General features: G+C 33.5%; 1 protein-coding gene across 4 annotated transcripts; it reads left to right on the top strand.

The window, feature by feature from the left end:
- The first annotated feature begins 1,855 nt into the window (after nt 1-1,855).
- On the top strand, nt 1,856-24,236 carry LOC125057676 (transmembrane protein 94). Of its 4 annotated transcripts, XM_047661471.1 has the most exons (28): nt 1,856-2,184; nt 2,469-2,725; nt 2,952-3,059; nt 3,442-3,590; nt 4,162-4,314; nt 4,993-5,201; nt 6,655-6,874; nt 8,123-8,323; nt 9,356-9,540; nt 10,044-10,167; nt 10,539-10,673; nt 11,050-11,195; nt 11,594-11,724; nt 12,357-12,433; nt 13,179-13,378; nt 14,206-14,307; nt 16,249-16,381; nt 16,732-16,884; nt 17,368-17,496; nt 18,053-18,132; nt 18,529-18,652; nt 19,335-19,385; nt 20,042-20,164; nt 20,499-20,666; nt 21,807-22,083; nt 22,309-22,402; nt 23,373-23,543; nt 24,007-24,236. In XM_047661471.1, exons 1-28 carry the CDS (start codon nt 2,075-2,077, stop codon nt 24,077-24,079), a joined length of 4,083 nt encoding a protein of 1,360 aa, XP_047517427.1. In that variant the 5' UTR covers nt 1,856-2,074; the 3' UTR covers nt 24,080-24,236. The 4 variants fall into 4 exon arrangements, with proteins under 4 accessions (XP_047517427.1, XP_047517429.1, XP_047517431.1 ...); XM_047661473.1 differs by lacking the exon at nt 14,206-14,307; XM_047661475.1 differs by lacking the exon at nt 24,007-24,236 and having other exon boundaries at nt 23,362-23,497.
- The last annotated feature ends 7 nt before the right edge of the window (nt 24,237-24,243 follow it).

Below are 24,243 nucleotides of genomic sequence, written 5' to 3'. Positions count from 1 at the left end.
CAGCACGGTTGTATTTCGTATGTTGTCTGTCCAAGATATTTTAAGCATACGTCGACCCAGACCTCGGACGCTTCCAGTTTTTAGGACATAGTCAGTGTCCAAGATTCTATGCCGTAGACAGCACAGAGAAGACGTAACATCGCGCAATGAGATTTTCAAACTATAAATCTAGGTGCTTGTCACAAAATACTTTTTTTAGTTTTGATAAGGCGTACAGCTCTTGTTCAATTCTACAGCGGATTTCGATGCTATGGTCACTCTTTTCATAAACTACTGTAGCTAGATATCGTGTTTTCGAGACACTTTCCAAGGTCTGATTGTATTGGGTGTATTAGTTGAGTGAAAAGCTCTGGTGTTCGGCTTATTGTCATGTATTTTGACTTTATCGCGATGAATCTATTATCAATAATTCACGGCTACTGAATTGACTAAAGTCTGTATCATCGAGGCTCTCTGCGATTAAGGTCATGTAATCAGCGTATCTTAAGTTATTCAGTTGTTTGCCAACCATTGCTATGCCATGTGGACAATTATCTAATGCTTCGGAAAATATTACATCGGTATACAAGTTAAATAGTGAAGGTGATAAAATGCGACCCTCACACACATACCTCTCAATTTTATATAATATTGAACAAAAAAGATAAACTTAATAATGAAGATCACAAAATCATATGATGCTAGAATACGTATGGTTAATGTTAGTATAATTATGTGAGTTAACCAAATCAAACGTGAACCTAATGAATTTATTACAAAGATACATTTATCTTAGTTAGGTATTTAGAGTTCTAGGAAATTTGCGCGTTACATACAATTTTAGAAACATCAAAAGCACCTCGCTGCCGATTTTTCGCTGATGATAATATGTTTTGTGATTCTACCGTAAGGAACTTTGCGATGAAAAATAACGATATTGATACATCACTTCTGAACATCTAAAAAATAAACAACCGTGTCCTCTTAATCTGAATTTGTTATTATTTCGAAACAAGCGATAATATTTACGCCCCAGTAAGTACCTATTCTTTTATACCTACCGAACTAGCACGCCAATGCGCTGCGTTACCGTGTTTCACCGTCATCTAGTATGAACGAATTTGCAATGGTGTTAAACTTATCGACCAATTTCTACCTGAATTTGTTTGTATGAAAAAATTGTGTATTTAATTAATTACCTTTACCTTGTACTGTTACGATAATGAGCAAACTACACCTATATCCTTGCACTATCAAAAAAAATGGAATAACGTTTTTTTACATTGTATAAGAGAAAAGGCTTGAATTCTAAATTAGTGTAAGTATTCGTAAAAAAATATGAAAAACTATATATTCAAAGATAATTAAAATGACATTGTAATGCTAACAACATACTAAATACATAAATGTATAATTTATAATAGGCTACAACCAAACAACTATATTCTTTGACAGGTGGGATCCACAATTGCAAAGGAATTTGTCTGTAAATGTTCATGAGATAAAGCGTGAGCTACTGTTAACTGTCGTTTCCATACGAATTTGTTTAAAGTTAATGCGTCACGCCTGTGGCAAAAGTGATTTGGTCTCAAGCCCCTGCCGTGCTTACCAACAAATAGTACATAATACATGGACTACATGCATCATATTAACTATCAATATTAATGTTGTGGTATTCTAACGTATCGGTTTCAATATAATAAAAAAAGGTATAAAAGGTATAGTTTAGCACTGCTGCGACTTAAATTCCACGACGGTTCTGTTTCCGCACAGACTATCAGCCGAGTGCCATTAGCTATGCAGTGACTAAATCTATAGAACTTTATCTAAGTTTATCAAAGACACTCACTGTACAGTTTAAACTTATCTCAATCTGTGGCAGTAGTATAAACAATAAACAAAAGTCAGGTTTACATAATTTTTCAAATTACATTTATTATTTTAATAATATGTCCGAAATATCAATTATTATTTAAATTATCATTGCGGTTTTAATACCTGCATACAAAAATTAGCGTGATGTTAAATATTATATCTAAAATTTAATAAAAAAATTGGAATCAATTATGCGTACATGTTATAAAAATAAAATAAAATGGGTGATAATGAGCAAATACTTGGTTATTCTACTAAAAGATCATTACAAAAGTTACGTGATGATATAAATAATGTAATCAAAGAACATAAACAGAAGAATCCTCTCAGGTTGTGCCTATACTTCTATGCTTTTCTTACCTTTGTCAATTCAATCGAATTTTACAAACAAATACATACTCGAAACTATTTTTTACGCTAACTAAAAAAAACTAGCCATAACTCTCTGAAATTAATTCATGAGTTCCATGTATGCTATGATTGCTGTACTGTATTTGTGCAAAGTCACATGCTATCCACATATATAGTTACCTGGTTAATTACATTGACATAATCTTGTGAGGCATTACTTAACACAAAAAATCATATAATAACAGAAAAAATATATGTTCCAGGTTAGATGTTATACGTAACATTATATCTTTTTCATCAGAAAAAGTACTCCTATCGGGTGTAGCATACACAGTTACAATTATAAATATTATTTGCTTGATCCTAACATATTTAATAGATGGCACGGTGTTGGCTCAAGGCTACTTACTATGGGAAGCATTGTTCCTATTTTTTATATTAATTGTAAACTTTTTGGTTGCATTAAATGAGGAATACTTACATAGAAATGAAATACCTCACAGAGTAGCAAAAGTACTTGGTAAGTATATAGAACAAATTCAAATTGTAGAAAAAAATAAGTTTAGGAATATGGAAGCTAGTAACTTGCTATTATTTTGTTTACATTCTGTATGTCTTAATATTTGTATCACTACGATATTGGTTTATAGTTGGCTCCCTGATTATTGTGCATATGTTACTTTTTAATTATAAAACATAATACTTTAGATAATATATGAATTGAAACAATGAATTTTTCCTTGTAGAAACATTAAATGAAGCAATTCAACAATGCCTTTGGAAAAACGAATACTACCCTCATTTGTGTGCTCCCTTTTCACCATGTGTTATTCTACAGTGGACATATCGAGATGGTATTTTTTTATGAAAAACAAAATTTACATGATAATAAATCTTTTAACTTGAGTAAATAAGAAATGATTTTTGGACTAATCACTAAAACTTTTATAGAAAGATTAGTTTAAAGTTTCTTAAGTAATAATAAAAGTTTTTGCACTTCTGGCGTTAAATTCCCCCCCTTAGGCTTATTTTTAAAACAAAAGGCTACATCTATTATCAATTAAGACCATGTGATAAAGCATGTGTGTGATGTCTTTATAATAACAATGTAATGTTTTTTTATCAAAAGTGTAGTTAAGTGTTAAATATATATAGGTATATATAGTGTTAGGTCTCTGAAAAAAAACATTTGGTATTTATACAAACCTATGAATACCTAACAATAATATATTCCAGGCACTATTGTGAATCTGCCATGGGCACTGTTAGTGGAAGGTGATGTTATAGTGTTAAGACCAGGGCAGGAAGTGCCTGGACACTGTCAAGGACTAAATTCAGATGACCCAGAGCTCTTTTTTGGACAAATATTCACACCAGCATCACAGGTTAGCAATATATAGAAAAGTGTATGGCCCATGGCTACGGCCTGGCAGTTCAGGGATGTCAGATTGTTGAATGAATAATCACCTAACATTTTTTAAAACTATTCATATACTTAGGTCAATAAATGTTGTAGATTACTCTAATATCTTAACTCAAATTGTCTTTGATATTTTTAAAGTAGCTTCTTTTCATTATCTTTCTAGACTATGTAAGGAAGTATTTTTTTACTAAGATATTAATAAATCACTAATATTTGAAAATCAGAGTAATTCACTGTTTAATTTCTATGAAACCATAGAGTTTGCCAAGGTTTTGCTTGATTTTTAAAGTTTAGGTAAGCATATATAATTTTTTCAAAATCAATGTTACTTGGATCCGGACTTACAAAGATCATGTTCCTTTCCTGGATTGGCGGCCTATAAGGTGCACAAATAAGTTTGAAAATATATGTATATCAATGGCACATAAGGCTGATAATCTACTTAGATCTTCAAAAATAGATACAATAATGTCTATTCATGAGAAAACATACACTATTTTTTTTGGATATGACAAATAAAATTAATCTTCCAGGTTAAAGATAACTCAAGTGTACCAAGATCTCGTGTCCCACACCAGAATAAAGCATATCGAATGCTGGAGACTCCATACTTAAAGAATCTGAAGCTAGCCCTAGAACAAGCCACTATTCGACCAGTTACAGTCTTTGAGAAACAGAGATATTTGGTAAGTTACCTTAATTTTATTTTTTGTCCATTTGTGATGGTTACTTGTTATATGTAAGTATGTTTGTAACGAATTGGCTCAAAAAGTACTGGACCGATTTTAAAAATTCTTTCATCATTTGATTGCTACATTATCACAGATTAATATATAAATGGAAATATTTAAATATTAAATAAAATGCCTATAAAATATCTTTCATCGCAAGCGCTGCGAAAACTATTGATGATAGATCAAAAAAATGTTCCACAATATTAAAGAACATATCAATATCTACAAAAAATGTCCACCCGTGCGAAGCCGGGACGGGCCGCTTGTATTTGCAACACATACCGTGTTATTAAATATTAATATGTGATATGAAAACAAGTTATATTCATCCTATACTCCTCCGAAACGGCTCGACCGATTCTTATGAATTTTTTAATGCATATTCAGTAAGTCTGAGAATCGGCTACTATCTTTCAAACCCCTAAGTGATAAGGGGTGTCCAGCCCAAAAATTTTTTTTATTATGATACAGCATACAAAAATACATACGAACCTTAATTTTCATCTACCCTCTACGATTAACCCCTATTTTTTATTATTGTAAATAGTTATTTTTGTTGAACTAAAAAATGTTTCCTAGAAATAATATACATGGCTATAGCTTGTTTTATAGAAATATGATATTTTACAGTGCACAGTGAAGGTTATGGAGGGGATAGTACTACCATTAGTTATTCTGTTGATGGTAGTGGCTTGTTTGTTTCGCCATATTTATCACTTACCGGGCGTTACACATTGGACTGAAATATATTTCATACAAACAATTGCCGCTTCGCTTCCACTACTGCAAATAATTTTTCCAATCGCATGGGTCACGCTGAACTGTTATGGACTGGCAAGGTAAACTATTGTCTGATCTTTTTTGTTTATGTTAATGATATTAATAAAGTGTTAATTATTATTCTTTTATATATGTCATAGTGTAAAATTTGAATATTACATAACAAAGCCCACATCCGAACGTATGGAACATTTTGCTAACCTTAGTACTAAATAACACTACATTTTTTTCCATAAATACGTTTCTAGAAGTTCGAAGAATAAAAAAAAATACTCGAATTGGTCCAGCTGTCTTCGAGTTTTGAGCTTAGGAACATATTTTACGATAAATTTTTATTTAAATATAGATTTTAAACTAAAGGAATTGTGACAATTGATCGCCTTTTAATTTGGCATTTTTTATTGTGTTCATTTATACTACCGAGAACTGAACAATATTAGTATGTAGCATCACGACTTTATTTACAGATTTGGAAGTACCCTCAATCTGCTAGTAGTAATTTTTATTTTTGAACACACCTAATTAGATTTAATTGAAATTAATTTTTAACGAAATGATGTCTCTTTCCGTTCAATTGTGTTTACACTGTGATAAAAAGAGATGAATGCTTTAGTTGATTTAGTATTGAATAAGTATAGTCCTTTTCATGAAAGAAGTCCCCCAGACGCGGCGCTGCAATCGCATAACGTAATGTTGCCATTTATGAGTAAAAAATTTACCTATTTTATTTACATTTAGCAGATGTAATTTATCAAATAATATTATTTTCTGCATACTTCGATGAAACAATATTTCTGTTATGTAAAAAGTATATTTTTATTTACTTATATTAGCGGTGTTCTACCTACTTACAGGGAAAAGATGAGAAAATAGGGTAAAGAAAAGCAATACAATTTTTTATTCAGAGTTTTATTACATAATTGTTGGGTTACAATTTTTTTCGAAGTACACGCCGCTATTACCTTCGTTTGTAATTATTGTTACAGTTTTCTCTGACACACCTGCAATTAAATTATGAACAATTAAAAATAATAGTAACTTTAAGTCTATAATGCTTATGTTATATGTAATATATATTTTAATTTCAGTTACCTAGTTTCATCACGTTATGTATTTATTCAATTTGGTCGCAATAACGAATTTATATCATAAAAGTCCCATCAATACAGCAAAAAATTATTAAATAGCAACTCTAAAAAGTACCTGATATGGCGCCAACTCTCTTCCGAACATTGTTTGGTGCCTGGTGGTATTAAAACACCTTGATTCTTATGTTCCGCTTCACAGAACCTTTAATATCATTTCTCGAGCCGAACTTTTTACAACTTTTGGCATTTTAATCAATCTTTAAAATGCACTAAGCTAGTTAAAAATTCACAAAAATCTACCACACCAAACGAACTTGATAATATCGACGAATGAAAACATTGCCGACCTGTCAAATTTAGTTCCAAAAATCACCGCGGGACTTCTTTCATGAAAAGCACTATATGTAAAAAATTGAACCCACAGATTCAAATCAATATCCGAGGTCCGTCAAAAGTATGTACGCCCAAAGTCCTGCTCCATATCTGAGGATGCCAGTGACCCATTGATACAGGCACTCAGTGAAACGACGCTACACCCGCGAGGAATTCGGACATTTGGGAAGACTTTTTTTAATATTCTCCTAGGCAGAGAAGATATGGTCACCCGTACCTCGAACATTGTTCACGTTTTAGGATCCTTATCGGTAGGTGAATTTAATGTTGTTGCATCCGAAATAATAGTGTTTTCAGCCAGTTAAAGCAATATTCTATTATTTATTTATTTTGTACTCCTGCAGCTAACATTAATTATATATATAACAAAAAACAATTATACCAAAGATACAACTATGCCAAAGATGGAATACATATTAAAAACAAAACATTTACAATAGGAAAAGTCAATAAAAAATATTAAAAACATTTAACTAAGTAAACCTAATTTATTATTGTCATATACTATTTTACAGAAAACGAATGTATATGTACATTTCACTGTGTGGGTAGTTTATGTATTATATTTTGAAAAAAGGGTAGATCACTTTACTTAATAGATCAAGAGCCCAGGACTGCCAGACCTTCGTCATTTTATAAAAGCTGAAAGTTCTTCTGTGCGTTTCCCTTATACAGGTAAGAACGACCAGAGACTATAGAGTTTGGGTAGTGGTTACTTTGGCAGATAACAGGTAGTAAAGACTAAGCGCTCGCGCTCGGACCTACAGCGGACTTTCAATGTGTCTGGCAGGGTGTAAAAACCATTGAAACTGTCCGGCTATTGAGGTATCATTTTTTCATAGGTCCCCAAGTAACATATATAAAATTTAGCTTTTATACTCTAACGAAAGTATAATTATAATTAATTAATGTTTAGTTAATGTGTCTGGCAGGGGGAAGCAACTGTCATAAGTGTCCGACAATGTATGACGATATTTATAAAGTTATCCCTAATAAAATATAAAAAAATTGAGCTTTATACTTTAAGTTTAAGGGATTTAAGGTACTATTTTATACACCTTTACTACCTGTTATCTGCCAAAGTAACCACTACCCAAACTCTATAGTCTCTGGTCGTTCTTACCTGTATAGGGGACACGCACAGAAGAACTTTCAGCTTTTATAAAATGACGAAGGTCTGGCCTAAGCAAAGAGCCCTGGGCTCTTAGGATATAAGTCTTCAGTACATGTTGGGGAATTTCAAGTCAAATAAACATTGTATGCTATAAAGATAGAACTCTCGATTAAAATGTATATAATTTTTAAGCCTGAATACCTCAAAAATTTATAAAATTCAGTTGAAAAATCTTTGAATTTACTTGTATTAAATGAATAGGTTGAATTGTTACTTAAGTAGACTCCCCATTAACACCACAAATTCTTACGTAAAATCGACCATTACCGTGAATGGTTGAATTTCTGTTTGCAGATTTGAGAATTAAGATTTTCATAATTTTCAGGCGTTATGCTGTGTAGATAAAAAAGGAATTCTTTCCTGGCCCAACCCGACTGCGGAGAAAGTTTTTTTTCTTCGCAATTCAAGCCCGACGTCGAACAATTCGAGTAAAACTAGTTTAGTGGGCTCCATGGGTCATCATAGTGATACAACATTGGACCAACTAGGAGAGAAAAACACGCCGGAACCTTCAACGATAGTTGAGGTATTATTTTTTAAATATATTTGTATATTATTAAATGAATAAGGGAGCGTTCAAGTATTACGTAACGAATTTTTTTCCTTTTCTAAAACGTTACGATGCGGGGCGGGGATTAAATTACGCGTTATTGTTAATATTTTTTCGACTTATACCACATAATAGTAACTAAAGAGTCACTAGGTGGTCACGAAACGTTTTACTATACTTGGGTACAGTACTGTACTTGAGTACTGAACAGCGTTACGGCGAGTTACATGGGGGGGGGGGGGTCAATAATCTGCAAAAATTGCGTTACGTAATACTGAACACTTCCTAAAGTAGTGAATTGTCTGAACTCGATAACACACGAGCCATATGCTGAAGTTTCTCAGTTCAATTCTCACTAAAATAATAATTAAGTTAAAAATACTAATGGCGCGAAAAAGTGTGCTCCTGGAGTGGCGCTAACAAAGCGATACTACTGTCCAAAAATAATTACCTACTGTACAGAATGCTAAAAGTGTGTGATATTGTAAATTGATACTTTTTTCCCCTGTCTACAAATCATTTAAATATTTATATTTTACTGTCATGGAATTTTAGGTTTCAGGCGATTTAGGGAACGTTCAAGTATTACGTAACGCAGTTTCTGAAGATTATTGACACCCCCCCCCCCCCCCCCCCCCATGTAACTCGCGCGTAACGTTTTTCTGTACCCAAGTACAGTACTGTACCCTAGTATAGTAGTATAGTAAAACGTTTCGTGACCACCTAGTGACTCTTTAGTTACTATTATGTGGTGTAAGTCGAAATAAATATTAACAATAACGTGTAATTTAATCCCCGCCCCGCATCGTAACGTTTTACAAAAGGAAAAAAAATACGTAACGTAATACTTGAACGCTCCCTTAGTTACTTAGTTACCTGCGCATAAAAATACGCCGCGGTTTGAACGCACGCTGCTCTTAAAATTGGTACTATAACTATTCATTTTTAAAAACTTAAGTCCGTTAAAACCTATATGCAGAATTCCATTTTATATTTATCCATTGATAGGTTCTAGACCTGACACATGACCAAAATGCGCCATTTCGCGTAGAATTTGACGAACAACGTTGGCGTCAGCACATAAGTCGCCTAAAGCCGTTGGGATTGGCCGCCTTGCTTAATACGTGCGCGCCCGCTCATACGCACACGTACGCGCACTTTTGCGCACATTTGACGTGCGAGGCACAGTATAGGTGAGTTACACTTTTAAAGGGGTTATGTGTTTATAATATTAACAATAATTTAGTATTATATTTAAAAAAATACATGGTTAGTGAAATGTTAAGACTCCAAACTGTTTTTTAGTGTGAGATTATTAAATTTTACTAGTTAAAAGATTATACTGAATAGAGACAAAAAACTTCTGGGGATGCAGAACGAAAGACAAAACGTTGGTGTTTTGTTTAAATATGCAAATTTCAGCCTGCCTGTAGCCTGTCTAGCACTAGTCCCAGGCCCTTTTATCAACTAGATAATCGTTAACTTTATAGTAAGCCTTTTTACACGGCTTTTCTTTAATACATTTCTTAAATTTATTAAAAGGCAGAGATAAAAGAGCCTCTGGAATTTTATTAAAGAAGAGTATCCCTTTTCCCAAAAAAGAGTTACTAACTTTAGATAGTCTAGTACGGGTCGCACGCTAAAGCCTAGTCCAACACTGATTGAACGAATATAATAATATTTTTGTTTATTCCAGTGAAGACTTGGTACCTGTTACCAATCGTCGTTGTCTTTGTGAACTCGCGAAGCAAATAGGATTTACTGACGCCGTGGCAGATGCTTATACCACGCAGGAATGTTTAGCTGTCTTTAGAAATCTTGTAAGTGTTTCTTATGACGTCTTAACAACAAAATTAGTACAAACACACGTTGAAAAATTCAATATAAAATTTTCAATCTCAATCTCAAAACTTGGTGATTAAAAAGAGTGGCGGAGAGTTTCTTGCCAGTTCTCCTTGCCCGCGCTACGCCTTTGACTTGCGAACTGCTAGTTAATGTAAATTCAATTAAACACCTTTTCTTCTAACGTAAATTCATAAGTGTACTTGTTTACCTTTATGAATAAAATTACTTTGAGTTTGAGTATGACCCGCTAAAAAAAGGGTCAATGTGACGACGCCAAAGTTTCCCGCCTTCAATTTTCACTACCTATTGTTTTAAACATTAAAAATATTGAGGCAATAATTTCCAGCAAGCAGACACAATAAGGCGCGAAACACGTTTTGTCCGCTCTTTACATTTGAATACGCGTGTGAAGGTGCCTTTACCTCATATGCTGGCTGTCATTGTCAAGGACCAAGCACATCAGTTGCAAATGTTGACACAGGTAAAGAGCATAGAGATTTAAAAGTATCTTTTTTTTTGCCCCAACTTATTGGCGTAATTTTTTAATAATTTATTTAAAATACTAGCTCAAGATTTATTTATTTCCTTATATAAATCCTTATATTTTTCACAATCGCTTGACAGCTGTCAAGTATGTCAAACTACAAAAAAGAAATGACAGTTCTTGATTTGTTTGAGTAGTGACGTTCTAAAATAGTGTCTTCTCTGTGATCTACACTTGACTAATCAGATATAACAAAAAATAGAAAATAAAGCTATTTACTTGAAGAATTATTTATTGAATTTTTTTACGCAAATGGCGCTATTATTAGAAATGTTTAAGAAAAATTAATTCCCATACAAATTACTATTTCTAGGGCACAGCAGATATAGTATTAGACTCGTGTGTGGACTACTGGAATGGAAAAGACTTGACGCCCATATCTCCTTCAGATAGGAAGAAAATTATCGATTTTTATCAGAGAAATTCACTCACCGCATATTGTACCGCATTTGCTTATAAGTTAGTACTTTCGATACATTTTATATTTTCTATAAAAATGATTACCTATTTACCTTACACCTACAATATCAAATTACTTAATAATAAACTATAAATGGTAACGTATGAGATAAATATATAATTTAATGAAACTTAGAACGTTTTTATTTTTTTATGGGACAAAACATTACTTAACTGATTGAAACTTATACTATGTTTATAAATATTTATGCTGTTATTTTGTATAAAAAATACAACAAATCATAATTTAATAGTTATTTATTTTCTTGTGAAAACAAATAATTTTTTAATCCTTTTCCTATGCAATATTTATTTTCTAAATATTTAAAAAAAAAAATCACCTGTGCGTCCAACAGGGAGGTATTTAATTGTTTTTATATTTTCCTTGATATTTTCAGACCATTGACCCGTAGTATAACCCCTACCTTAGCTCAAACCTACTTAGAGCTACCAGCGGATAGCCGACAACTGTACGCCCCACATTCACAACAATGGGCGGATGCGCCCGCGCTGCATTTTCACTCTACTGGTAATTATAATAGAACAATTTTATGTAACAGGAGGAAAACGGGCAGGAGGCCATACTCCCATTGCCAAAAGGCTCGCAAGTGCGTTGCCGGCCTTTCAAGATTTGGTAGGCTCTTTTCTTGAAGAAAGTCGGATTGGTTCGGAAATACTTCAATGGGCAGCCATATAGTGGTCGTGCGGCAAAAACTGCCTTAAAAACGATCTGTTGTCGGACGTCGAGGATGGTATTTTGTATTTTGCCTTAACGTCCGATAATGAAACTCATTTTTAATTTAAAAATTAAGTATCGATAAAAGGATGTTAGAACCCTTAACAAAGTATCAATATCATTTTGTTTACCATCGTAATAATCCCGCGAATTAATTAAACAGTCATGAAACTATCAAATTGTTAGACCTCCCGAAATGCATTCTTCAAAAATCAGTTATATTTTAAATACACCAAGAATAACCCCTAAATATAAAGTAATATAATATTTACTATATTTATTATTTATTTATTTACCATTTTTCCTTCGTCAAAGGCCTCTTCTAAATTTTTCCAATCTTGGCGGTTCAATTCCATATTGGACACCTTTTACTCCTGTTGAACTTCTTTCCATACTGTTTTGACAATATTTTTATTCTATTTCAGATTCTCTACTGTTCAATGAAGTGACAGATGACGATGTAACTGACGTTGACGGATTCTTTGATTTGCAGTGTAATCAGGTAATGTCAAACGTCAAAAAATATTTTTATTACCCATTCAAATAAAACATTTAGAGTATACGAGTAGTCCGTTTCTTCTTCTAAAATAAGGTGGCGCGTTTTGAATTGATTTAATTTGAGTCAGGTATAGTGCATTTGCTACATAAAAAAGCATCAAAATCTGTTCATTCAACACATGTACAATGGGAACGTGTATATTCCAATGGCGCTACAACCTTTTTAGTTCACCTGTTCATTTTTAATAGTCACTTCGACACACCGCGGTCGACTTTTTTGATATTTTTTTATTTTCCTCGCGATGTTTTCCTTCACCGTACAAGCTAGTATTAAATACGCACATAGACAGAAAGTCCATTGGTGTACAGCCGAGGATCGAACCTACGTCCCCAAGGACGACACTAGGCCAACACTGCTCTGGGGACATGTATATGTATGAATCATGTTAAGAGTATTGGAATCGATTTAATCGTTTTATTTTAGTTGTTATTGAAGTAACAATACCAAATTTATTTAAAAAAACTTTCGAAAAGCAATACTTATTATTAGAACTTTATTTATTTTATAAAGGCATACTAACGAAACACATACATACAGACACACACGAAATACAAAACAATACACGTGCATCAATGACTAGTGTGCACATCATTACAATTATAAAATAGATTAAGAAATACAATTATACAATTTAAAAGTTTGAATATATTTCTTCTTTGCAATTGTTATTGGTGACGGAACATTACAGGTATTCATAGGTATGGTAACGATGCAGTACCAGGCGCAAAGCGATATGGTGGAGTTGATTGAGAGACTCGAACGAGCGTGTATACGCTTTGTACATTTCAGTAAAGAGAACGAATTGAGATCTCGAGTTTTCAGTGAGAAAATGGGACTGGAGTCTGGTTGGAACTGCCACATATCGCTCATGAGCCAACCGCAGCAGAGGTGAGTGTTAAAACACAGAATTACACGATGATATACATAATTGTTTAATTTTTTTTAATGCGTTCGAACGAATATTACGTATATTCGATCGCAAAGGTGGTTATTGTGAAGTTAGGCGTTTTAGCCCAAAAAATTTAGATCTCAGGTACCCCGCAATTCATCCATTTGACAGTTACGGGACTTTATACATCATCAATCAGTTTCCGTTGTCAAGATAATATATAGGCAAAGCATTTACTTAAGAAATTATACGCAATTTACTAATACAGAATTCATTCGAAGTAAATTCAGTCAACAGAAGATATGGTTTAATGTTGCTTGCAAATTGTTCAGGAAATTAACATAAATGTGTGTGAATATATAATCTAACCTAATCGACTAATAAGATAAGTCAACGATTTACGCTTACAGACTTAAACAAATGAACCAATTATTGCAAAGACATGGTTTTTTTTAAATGGGTCCACTGTGTGATACTAACCACATTTTTCAAATTAAATAAACTCATACACAACATTTTCTTTTAATTTTAAAGCGAATGCTGTTAATTTCAATCTTGCGAATAGTTGATGTTAACTCCTGTTACTTTTTAGATTATTCTACTTATTTTTATATAGAATCTCAAGTTTAAATGTTGCATGCTAATAGTTTGCGTATAGGACGTCTATTTACGTATACGTATACGCACGTATTTCCAGCGAACAAGGTCGTTATTTATTTTACTATGCTCTGCATAGGAGATTTTTAAAGTATAATTCTGAAGTTTAATTAGCGACAAAATCACCTGTAAATATAAAGATTATACTAGAAATGACTAAACATTACAGCAAGCCGAGTTCGCCTTTGTCGTCACAAACGTTGATCCGCGAGCGACCTAACACCGCTACGCAACTCACTAGGCCCGATACGGGTGACGTCTTTCCTTATAGGTTCGTCTCTTTAACCTGCATTTGCAAATCATATCTCTTGATTTCCTTTTCATACTGTACTGTATAAACATTTCTTTATATAACTTAGGGTTATATCAAGTACGCTTATAATTTTAATCTTAAGATAAAACGTTTGTAAGATTTGCTTGAGGTTGACAGGGTTTCTCTTTAATTTAATTAGAGTACAGGGCTACACTTTTCTTGGCCGGCGGCTGAATGATGAATTAGTACTACCGTCGCCATTTTGAAATGTCAGACAAATTTCTTAGTGCGTATAATAAATAATTTTACTATCTACGAACATCTAATAGAAATCCAACTAACATGTATTTATTTTTATTCCTTACATTATTAATTACAATAGCATAGTTTTAATTGTCGAACGGTTCCGCTAGCTACGTATCTTAAATGATATTATATTAATAGTACAGGTAACAAAACCTATCATATGAGTTGTTCCTAAGTTTGAGTCACTTTTATTTAAGCCTAGAACTGTATTTTCTAGATATTAGTATACATTGTTTTACTAAGACATTTCAGTAAGTTAATAGCCTCCATGACTTCAAATTTTTATTTACTAGACGTACTAATATCCATGACAGCGACGCTCTTACCGGCCAATAAAAGTATGTGGCACTGTAAGTCTGAATAAGTACGTCTTCTTATTTATATTCGTCCTCATTTGATACTTATACAATACAATTTTCTGTAACTATTTGAGGCTTGGAGTATTTATTTATTATTGACCATTAGAGTTTATTCAAGATTTAGGATCATTTTTGATACTTTTCGCGACTTTATCAAGAGATGTGACATGCAAGATTAGCTTCTTTTATCATTTATCACAATTAATTACGCATTGCTTTTTGCACAATTTGTACATGCTATAATTTGCAAGCTTTATTCATTATTCACAAAATTACAACATTTTATCAATGAAACCGAGTTTCTAGGAATCTAGACAATTGGTGAATTTTGATCCTACAATCTGAAATTCGCCAAGTCAGGCACACTCATTACATGAATCACTTTCCCACTAATCACAGTATTCAATCGATACAGGCAATATGCTTATGTTATAAAATAAAAGCTATATATATTTATAATATATAAAAGCTTCTAAGAGTTGATATAGAAAAAACATAATATAAGCTAATCAAACTTCGAGATTGCTGCATGATTAATAAAAAGCTTATTGTGATGTCACTGACAATGTTACCCTGTATTTTTATATTAAATTAAATTTAAATATATTTTGGTACGTATTTTTGTTACCTTATGGCCGTTTCTCCACTGCTCCGGTCCGGCAAACGTTAATTACCGATCCGATTTAGAAACTCACAACAGTACTTACGTGCTTCTCCACTACTCCGGCATCCGGTTTTTAACGATCCGATAACTTGCTAGATCGGAACGCGACGTTTTATCGGTCCAAGTTTATCCAAGTATCCAAGAGGTTATAAATTATTATTCACAGGTTTATTTTTATACTTTGTTTAATTTGAAAGAATCTGGATAACCTGGACCAAATCAAATTAGGTTGCTATTTATTTATATTTTTATACCCATAGTATTAGTGAACTATTTATTAAGATGATTATAATATTTTAACATAGACAATATAAAAAAAGTAATAAACTTGCTAGGGCAATAAAATATTCAGAATGTAGAACGTTTTATTAATAAAATAAAGTATATGGGTTTAACGTGGTTAATATAAGTGTTGCATGATAAATATACAAGTATCGATTATTGTCGGATCGGATATAGTGGAGAAGCGCAATCCGGCCTTCCGATATTTTTCTTATGACTCATTCCGGTATCCGACGCCGGACCGGAGCAGTGGAGAAAGGGCCTAAAGGTAATTTCAAGACATTTAAATCAGTCAGTATAGCGGTAATCCACTTTCCTAATAGATATGTTCTATGATTACGTATACAGCGGTAACATGACATCCTCCAAAGCCTTGTCGATGTCAGCTCCGGGTGCTATTAATCTGGAACAGGGCACGGTCAAATTTGATAATGAGATTAAGAAGAATCGACACTCTATAACAACACAGACGGCGCTGAAGGTAAGCATCTGTATGTAGCCTGGTTATTCTTCTTTAAACACCCCAAACTTGCACTGTTTTTTTTTTTGAGAAAATGCATTTTTTTAACTAATACCACAATGTGAATATAGAAAAAAAAGGGAAAAAAAAATTAAAATAAATTTGACGAGAGACAAGCTAATTGCCTCAAATCATTTTCATAATGAAATAATTTGTATGCAACATATTTTCACAAATGTTTTTTATACGACAATCTTTTGTACATATCCGTTTTTTTTAGTAACATTCCTATCCATATAGAATAACAAATATATAACCTAAAAATCCACTCTAAATTACCTAAAGCATAGTAGGACTAACACGTGGTTTAGCATTTAGAGCGCAACAGTATACCGGGCGGGAGGTCGGACTCAGTGCTGGAGGGCGAAGGCACCGAGTCCCCGGGTGACGCCTGTCGCTCCCTGTCCTGTCTTACAGACTCCACTGACCATTCCGCACCGCTGCATTTCGATATGAGCAATCGGGTACGTTGTTTCAGGATTTCTTATGAATATTATTTGGTACAGAATTGTTATGACTGTCTGGTACGGAACAGACTGTTTGGTACATAAATGTAATGTCTCGGCCTTTTGATATAAACGTAAATTAAGTTACTACTGTGTTTGTTACTATAATTGCATTACCGATGAGATATTAGTAATATAGGTAATATCATATTACCTTATTATTGATATTGATTAATCTTAAAATTTTCGAGAAAAATAAATAAATCTCAAATGTTGACCTTTGACCCCGTATTACTTTTGTAGCACACGTAGGGGATTTAAAAAAAAATGTAATGGCAATCTCCAGCTCTATACCAATATTTGGCTCTCCGGGAATTTTTGTTATTTTAAATGTCTAACCGGACTATATACTACGCACTTAAGATGCTTTAACGAGAAGTTTAAAGAGGCAAAATTATATTTATTTAAAATACCTATTGAGATAATATGTATTATTTTCAGGCGAAATTACCTCGTGGTATAGAGAATATTCGACCCCATATAGAACAAGTTGACAATGTACCACTATTGGTTTCACTATTCACAGACTGCACACCGCGTTCTGTGCAAACAATGATACAGATTATGCAGGTATTCTTCTAAAATATAGTTTAAACAGATTTATGACATTTGACATTAAAAACTTATGTAGTTACATATGTTTATTATCATTAGTTCATGTTAAGTAAAGCCAGACCAATAATATTTTAAATCCTGCTCTGTATTAAATATAGCCATCGACATATTGTCATGACATTTGACACATTATTCAGAGTCCATTGCTTCAGACTTTTTTGACAAATACCTCGTTATATTATTATAAATAATTGTTTATTAGTCCTCACCATTTCAATGCACTTAAAACTTAGAGTAATTTAACATTAGACGCAGCACAACACTTTGACAGATGTCGACAATGACAATCAATAATTTACATTTAACATTTTAAAGATTGTTGCCATTTGAAGAAATTAGTTCCAATATTTTTCCTCAATAAGGCGAGGTTTATTTGTTTATTGTTTGTTAATTTAAATGAAGAATTTACTTGAAGAAATATTAAAACCTAAGAGTTTTGTAATTTTTTATAAGTTTTTTTTTAGAAAATAAAGTAAATTCTCGAAAATAAGCTAGTTTATTATCTTTCCAGGATTACGGTGAAGTGGTTTGCGTGATGGGTTCAGCTGCGAATTGCCTTAACATGGAAATATTTATGCAGGCAGATGCCAGGTATGAAAATCAGGCTTTCTTAGTTTTATAAGCTTGGTGATTACATCACCCGTATCACCTCGACGTCCATTATTCCACAACTGAGCGTTTTTTAAGACAGTTTTTGCCGCGCACCACCACTATGTGGAATTGTGGAACCAGCTGCCCACTGAAGTATTTCCGAACCCATTCGACTTGAAGGGACTTTCCTTCAAGAAAAGAGCGTACCAATTCCTAAAATGCCGGCAACGCACTCGCGTGCCTTCTGGCATTAGGAGTGTCCATGGGTGTATCACTTAACATCAGGTGAGCCTTCTGCCCGTTTACCTCCTTTTACATAAAAGTAGGAGACTCGAGTTTTGTTAAGTACTGTTAATCTATTTAAAAGTAGATTAAAATATATTTATTTATTTACAGTGTGGCTGTTGAACCGTTATACCCAGTGTTGTGTCAAAAACTGCCCCCATACAAATTACCTCAGGACTGTATCGGACCTATTGACCTTGCACGGGCACTCAACTCGCTACCCTGCTCCTTATCGGTAAGAGATATATCAAACCGTTTATTTACAAAGCCGTAGTGTAACTCACACACCAGCGTATTAAAAACTCTTTTTACTAAAGAGAAATATTTTTGGCAAACAATGTATTAGTATACATGAAAATCCTTTGCTTACAGGCAATTTTCCAACAAATATTGCTTATAAAAGATTTTTTTAAATAATTTGTTTCAGTAAAAAATCTATAAATTAGCGGCCTTTCCCAACTTATTATATATTTTGAATGAATATAGCCCATGTTACTCAGGCATTCTAATTGTTATTAATCTTTTAATCGGTGAATATTTTAGATTATTATATAAAAACCTTTTCTCCGTTTAATATTAATATAGATTTTGGGAAGTTTTTAGCTCGCTCTATATATTGTACGAGCGTTCCACAATTTAACTAAAACTATGATAAATTATTACCAAGATACTCACGTTCCTTTCTTCTTAGCTGTCGGTTTTCATGGACTAATTTATAATTTAAGTACATATTTTATAATATTGCTTTTTGTTAATATTTAGTATAGATTTATTGCTTAACCCGCTAATGTTTTAGTAGTAATAAACTAGTAATTAACAAAAAATAGTAGTTACCCTGTTAATCCAAAGCTGTTGTTGTCTTCAAATTAGTGTTACCATATCTCATATAATATTTTACTCGCACGCTGCCCGTAAAGTTAAAAAATAAATGGCAACACCATCCTTTCACAAATTACTGCAGTCCACAGGTATGGTACAAATATGTTATAACTAGTTCCCGTCGATTTTCGCATTCTAAATAGTACAGAGAATATCAGAAATTTTATTCGTTGCTAGAACCTGCTCATTTTTTTTGTGTTGCCTTATTGGCTTTAGCATGCGACCCACGCTCCTAAGGAATATTTCTATGTACGCAATTAGCACTTGCGTCTATGAAGGCAAACTTCGTGAGGAAAACTGCATGTCTCAAACCCAAAAATCAACGACGTGTGTCAGACAAAACTTGTCTATGAAATAAAAATGATGGAGGAGGCAATCTAAAGCGAAGACCTATTTGGGTTGTAGCGCCTCATGATTTTTATTATAAGGACCAGCTCATACGGGAGTCTATAACTCACTTCACGCTAAGGCTCTAATTCTACCCTTATAGGCCTTAGGCCCTATTAGGCCTTATTATTCGGAAACGTGTCTTCAAGTTAGACTTGAAGAATTCGTTTAACAAGAGTAGAGATTAAATTTCAGAAGGTAGTTGATGTTTTTAAACCTAAAATGATAGTGTGTTTATTATTCGTTTAAAACAGGAGAAAAAATATAGTGCAAAGTATTCCTACGGTAATCTTTTGTTTTTTATTAAGTAATTTAAAACTACCCACATTTGTTTGTTATAACGTCAATACCAATTCAGATGGCGCGCGAGACGGACGTGTCGCTATTCACTCTCATCACAATGTCGCGTCATTTCACAGCGTGTCTCTGGAATTGTACGCAATTTTGGATCTGCAGCGCCTGCTTCATATCGCTCTTACAGGTGAATATAAATTTTACTTTTTTCTAACTTGTCTATACGTAAAAGTTATCTATGATTTCTATAGTGATCTATGTTGTTTATAAAGTGACGTCTACCCGGGCTACACGTTCAATGAAATATGTGGCTACATCGTTGCCGACTATATTCCAAAAATAAAATAAAGCCAGCCACACCCTCGCAACTATACATTTTCGTGGCCCGTCTAGGAGCCCCTTAATAAATAAATCAAAACGAGTTTTTGAAACATAGCGAGCGCCGTGATTTTATAGCTGAAAAGCAGCGCATCGCATGAGATTCATCAGCTGATCACAATAAGCAATATTTGTATATATAGGTAGCATCTCTTTACGCCTTCCTTCCCCTGGCCCTGACCCCTGGCGGTGCCTTATGGAGCAGCGCTGCGAGTGTTCCCTTACTAGCGACGGCACTAGCCTTCACACCAACACACAGACATGTGATGCAAAGGGCTGCCACACGTCCGCCTCTTGACTTTAGCGCTAAGGTAATTCAAATACATAATACGTAAATTGTATTGATTTGGTTTACGCGAGTACATTTAAATAAAACGTGGGTTATCGTAATTAAATAAATAATTTCTCCCTGTAAAAGATTAATCGAAACGAAACAAAAAAATTCGTGGTCTATATCTCGATAGTAAGCTATCTGGAGTATACACATTGACCACGTCAAGTCAAAATATCTTCTCGTGCTGGTGTACTTCGTAAAGTTGCTTGATGTATTCTAAATCAGTTCCAACGACAATATACAGTTCCTTAATAAAATCACTTTTATTATATTTGATAGAAGTATGGGGTAGCGGTTCAACTTGAACGTTCAGGTTCTATGAAATAAAAAAATTAAAATTCTCTTTTTGATCATCTTTCTTCTTTATCATCATGCGCCATGAGGGTAAAAATTTTACGTATGAAACGCAATAATAATAATATTAGCTTCACGAATATGTGCAGCGTTTTTGTCGAAGAAAAGGGAGAGACCGACTGAGAGAGTAAGAAGGGAGAATTACCGTATGGAAATTCTATTTTTAAAATTAAAATTTCGTAGAGAATTTATGAAATATTAGTATTTTAAAATTTACTATATGTATTACTATTGTAAATTAAAATGCCACGTGTTTTATCTAAAAAATAAATTTAAATTTATAATTTGTATTGATAATTAAATTCCTAACATATCTTCCTTTTTCTCTCCCTGTAAGTCTCGCTAATCTAAATTTTAGATTTGTATAAATATGAACAAGAGTTAAAAATTAGTTTACCAAAGAAGTTTCACTTCTGACACGTGTACTTTGTACGCACGCACTTTTTTATTTATTTATGTTGAAGCCCGCGCATAGGAAATTCAGATCAGAAATTCAAATCGAAGTCGCAGGAGGCGCCCTTACGCCAGTTGCGGGAAAAGCCTGAGCTGTCAAGGTCCTTCAAGCGGTTGCGGTTATGCGAACTAATATAATTTTCATTTACTCGTCATTTCATTCACAAAAGTTATCTACTTCAAATTTATTTATATTAAGTAGTAAGATGATTACTGTCAAACTATAATGACGTAACAGTGTGGTCATAACAAAAAAGGTAATTTAGCTTAATCTAATATTAAAATACATTGATTTAATGGTTCCCAACAGATGGCGCTCTTCGTGTTTTGGTGCTACGCGTGCAAATTCCTACCCTCAGTGATATCCATCCTTGCTTTGTATGGATTTACATTACGTAGTTTTTGCGAGCAAATCGCGGAAGCAACAAACGCGACAGACTGTTGGCTCGTATATCCGATAAATACAGGAAATTACACTATCGAACACGATTTGACTCTGCGAAGTTGGCACGGTTGGGGCGATATTTTCTATGATGGATTTTATCTGGTACAACATATCACATTGGCTCTGGTCACTTTGCATTTAAGTAAGTTATGGTTGCTTTTTTCTGCTTTCTCAATGCAACAGACTGTGTGTCTGTTTCTGATAAGCACAATGTTATGTGTTAATAAGTGATCAACTATTTTTTTGAAAGAAACATTTTAAGATTTTATTTTTTTAAATAGTCGTAAAAGTTGACAGTTTTACATTTTTGACAACGCTCACGACAAGTTTGTGATGTGAGATTTGTCATTTTAATCATTTATTTCAGTTGTAATATCTCTGTCGTTCGTTCACCGACATTCATCTTTATGGCGGAGAGGGTTTTGGTCGAATCGCGTTTGGTGCTTGGCTGTTGTGGTTTTGTAAGTAAATACTTTATGTATAAGATTGATGATGAACTTCATTGGCATTGTCTTGAGATCGATTACCGGACAAACAAACTCCTCTCTCCCGTATGTCAAATTCAAAGTTTTTGATATAACGGATATTATTATTGCTTAAACATTATAAATAGAAAGAGTCAAACAAACAAAAAAATGGTTTACTTCGGGTATGGTAACTAAAAAGTTAGGGAAAAAAACTATGAAACAACAATCAAACGAAACGAAACCATTAAACAAAGTGAAAGCCAAAAGTTATGGAGCCAAACAATCACACTCAGGTAGTCTAAAAATAAGTTTATAATTGCAATTGCCCTTGCAATTTTTGGGTGTTATTTTGACCTTTGACGGTAAGAGAGCGTTCAAGTATTACGTAACGAATTTGGGGGGGGGGGTCCTTTTGTATAACGTTACGATAGGGGGCGGGGATTGAATTACGCCGTATTGTTAATATTTATTTTCAACTTTCCATTACTTTACACCACATAATGGTAACTTTTAGGTATAAAGAGACTCTAGGTGGTCACGAAAGGTTTTACTATAGTTGGGTTCAGTACTGTACTTGGGGACAGAAAAACGTTACGGCGCGTTACATACTTGAACGCTCCCTAATATAAAAAATTACAAATCACGAAACAATATATAAAGTTGTCCCTTCTCCATTTACATTATTTTGCACGGACTGTCTGATGTTTAAGGTTGCTTATTGCTCCCGTTTGCGTTAATTATATAATACTATATATGTATGTTAATTATATAATATGTATATAAGAATATTCGACACTGCTTCACAGGGCAGTCGAAAAAGTTATCCTTGAGAAGCGAATATCGTACTGGTTCATGTTCGATAAACAATCTTAGGTTATTAATATAATATTGGGGTTTCACTTTAAGGTCTACAATACTTAAAAACTTTCATTGTATGTTATAAATACTATAAGTTCTCTTTCAGAATAATCCTTCAATCGATATTCAGCGGCGTAATGCTGTCTGGTCGTGAGTACGGATGCGGTGCATGGTCATGCCCGCACTACCAGGTTCCGAACTCGTTGTTGGCCGCGTACGCACTGTCGCCCGTATTCGTGCTCGGACTTAATGAACTTATCAAATTTTTTGAGATACAGTGAGTGTTTCCTTATAAGCGATACTTTTTATTGTATCTAGTTGTAAATTTTCATAGGAATTTGAGAAAACTAACAATAGACAAGCAGAGCTTATTTCGAGTTTGTATTTGTGTTCAAAAGTAAAAACCAAGATTTTTTTTCTACCTTTTTTTTTTTTAAAGACAATTCACACCAATTGACCTAGTCCCGTGCTAAGCTGGTGAAGCTTGTGTAATGGGTACTAGGCAACGGATATATACATATTATAGATAGATAGACATATAAATACATATTTAAACACCCAAGACCTAAGCACAACACCATTGCTCATCACATCGATGTTTGTCTCAGCCGGGGATCGAACCCGGGACCCATGGATTAGCAGTTAGGGGTACTAACCACTAGACCAATGAGTCGTCAAACTTCTACTTAAAACAAATTTGTCAATCTAATAAATAATCCTCAATATATTATTTTTTTCAGGGTTGATGAGAGAAATCAGCGCCGAGCAAGATTAGATTTCGGTACTAAATTGGGAATGAATTCACCTTTCTAAGAGGCAACTCAACTTCTAGTCAATTACGCTTAAAATACCTACTAACTTTAAGAGTCCACGCCATGACTTAGATATAAGAGAAAATAGGATTATGTACTTTTATTTTGTACTTAATTTATTAAACTGCCAATTTTTAATAAATTTCCTAATAAATAATGTGTTTC

Source organism: Pieris napi, chromosome 17 (genome assembly GCF_905475465.1).
Source record: "Pieris napi chromosome 17, ilPieNapi1.2, whole genome shotgun sequence".
Classification (NCBI taxonomy): Eukaryota; Metazoa; Arthropoda; class Insecta; order Lepidoptera; family Pieridae; genus Pieris; species Pieris napi.
The sequence above is the reverse complement of the archived record's forward strand: the minus strand, read 5'-3'. Positions and strand labels throughout refer to the sequence as shown.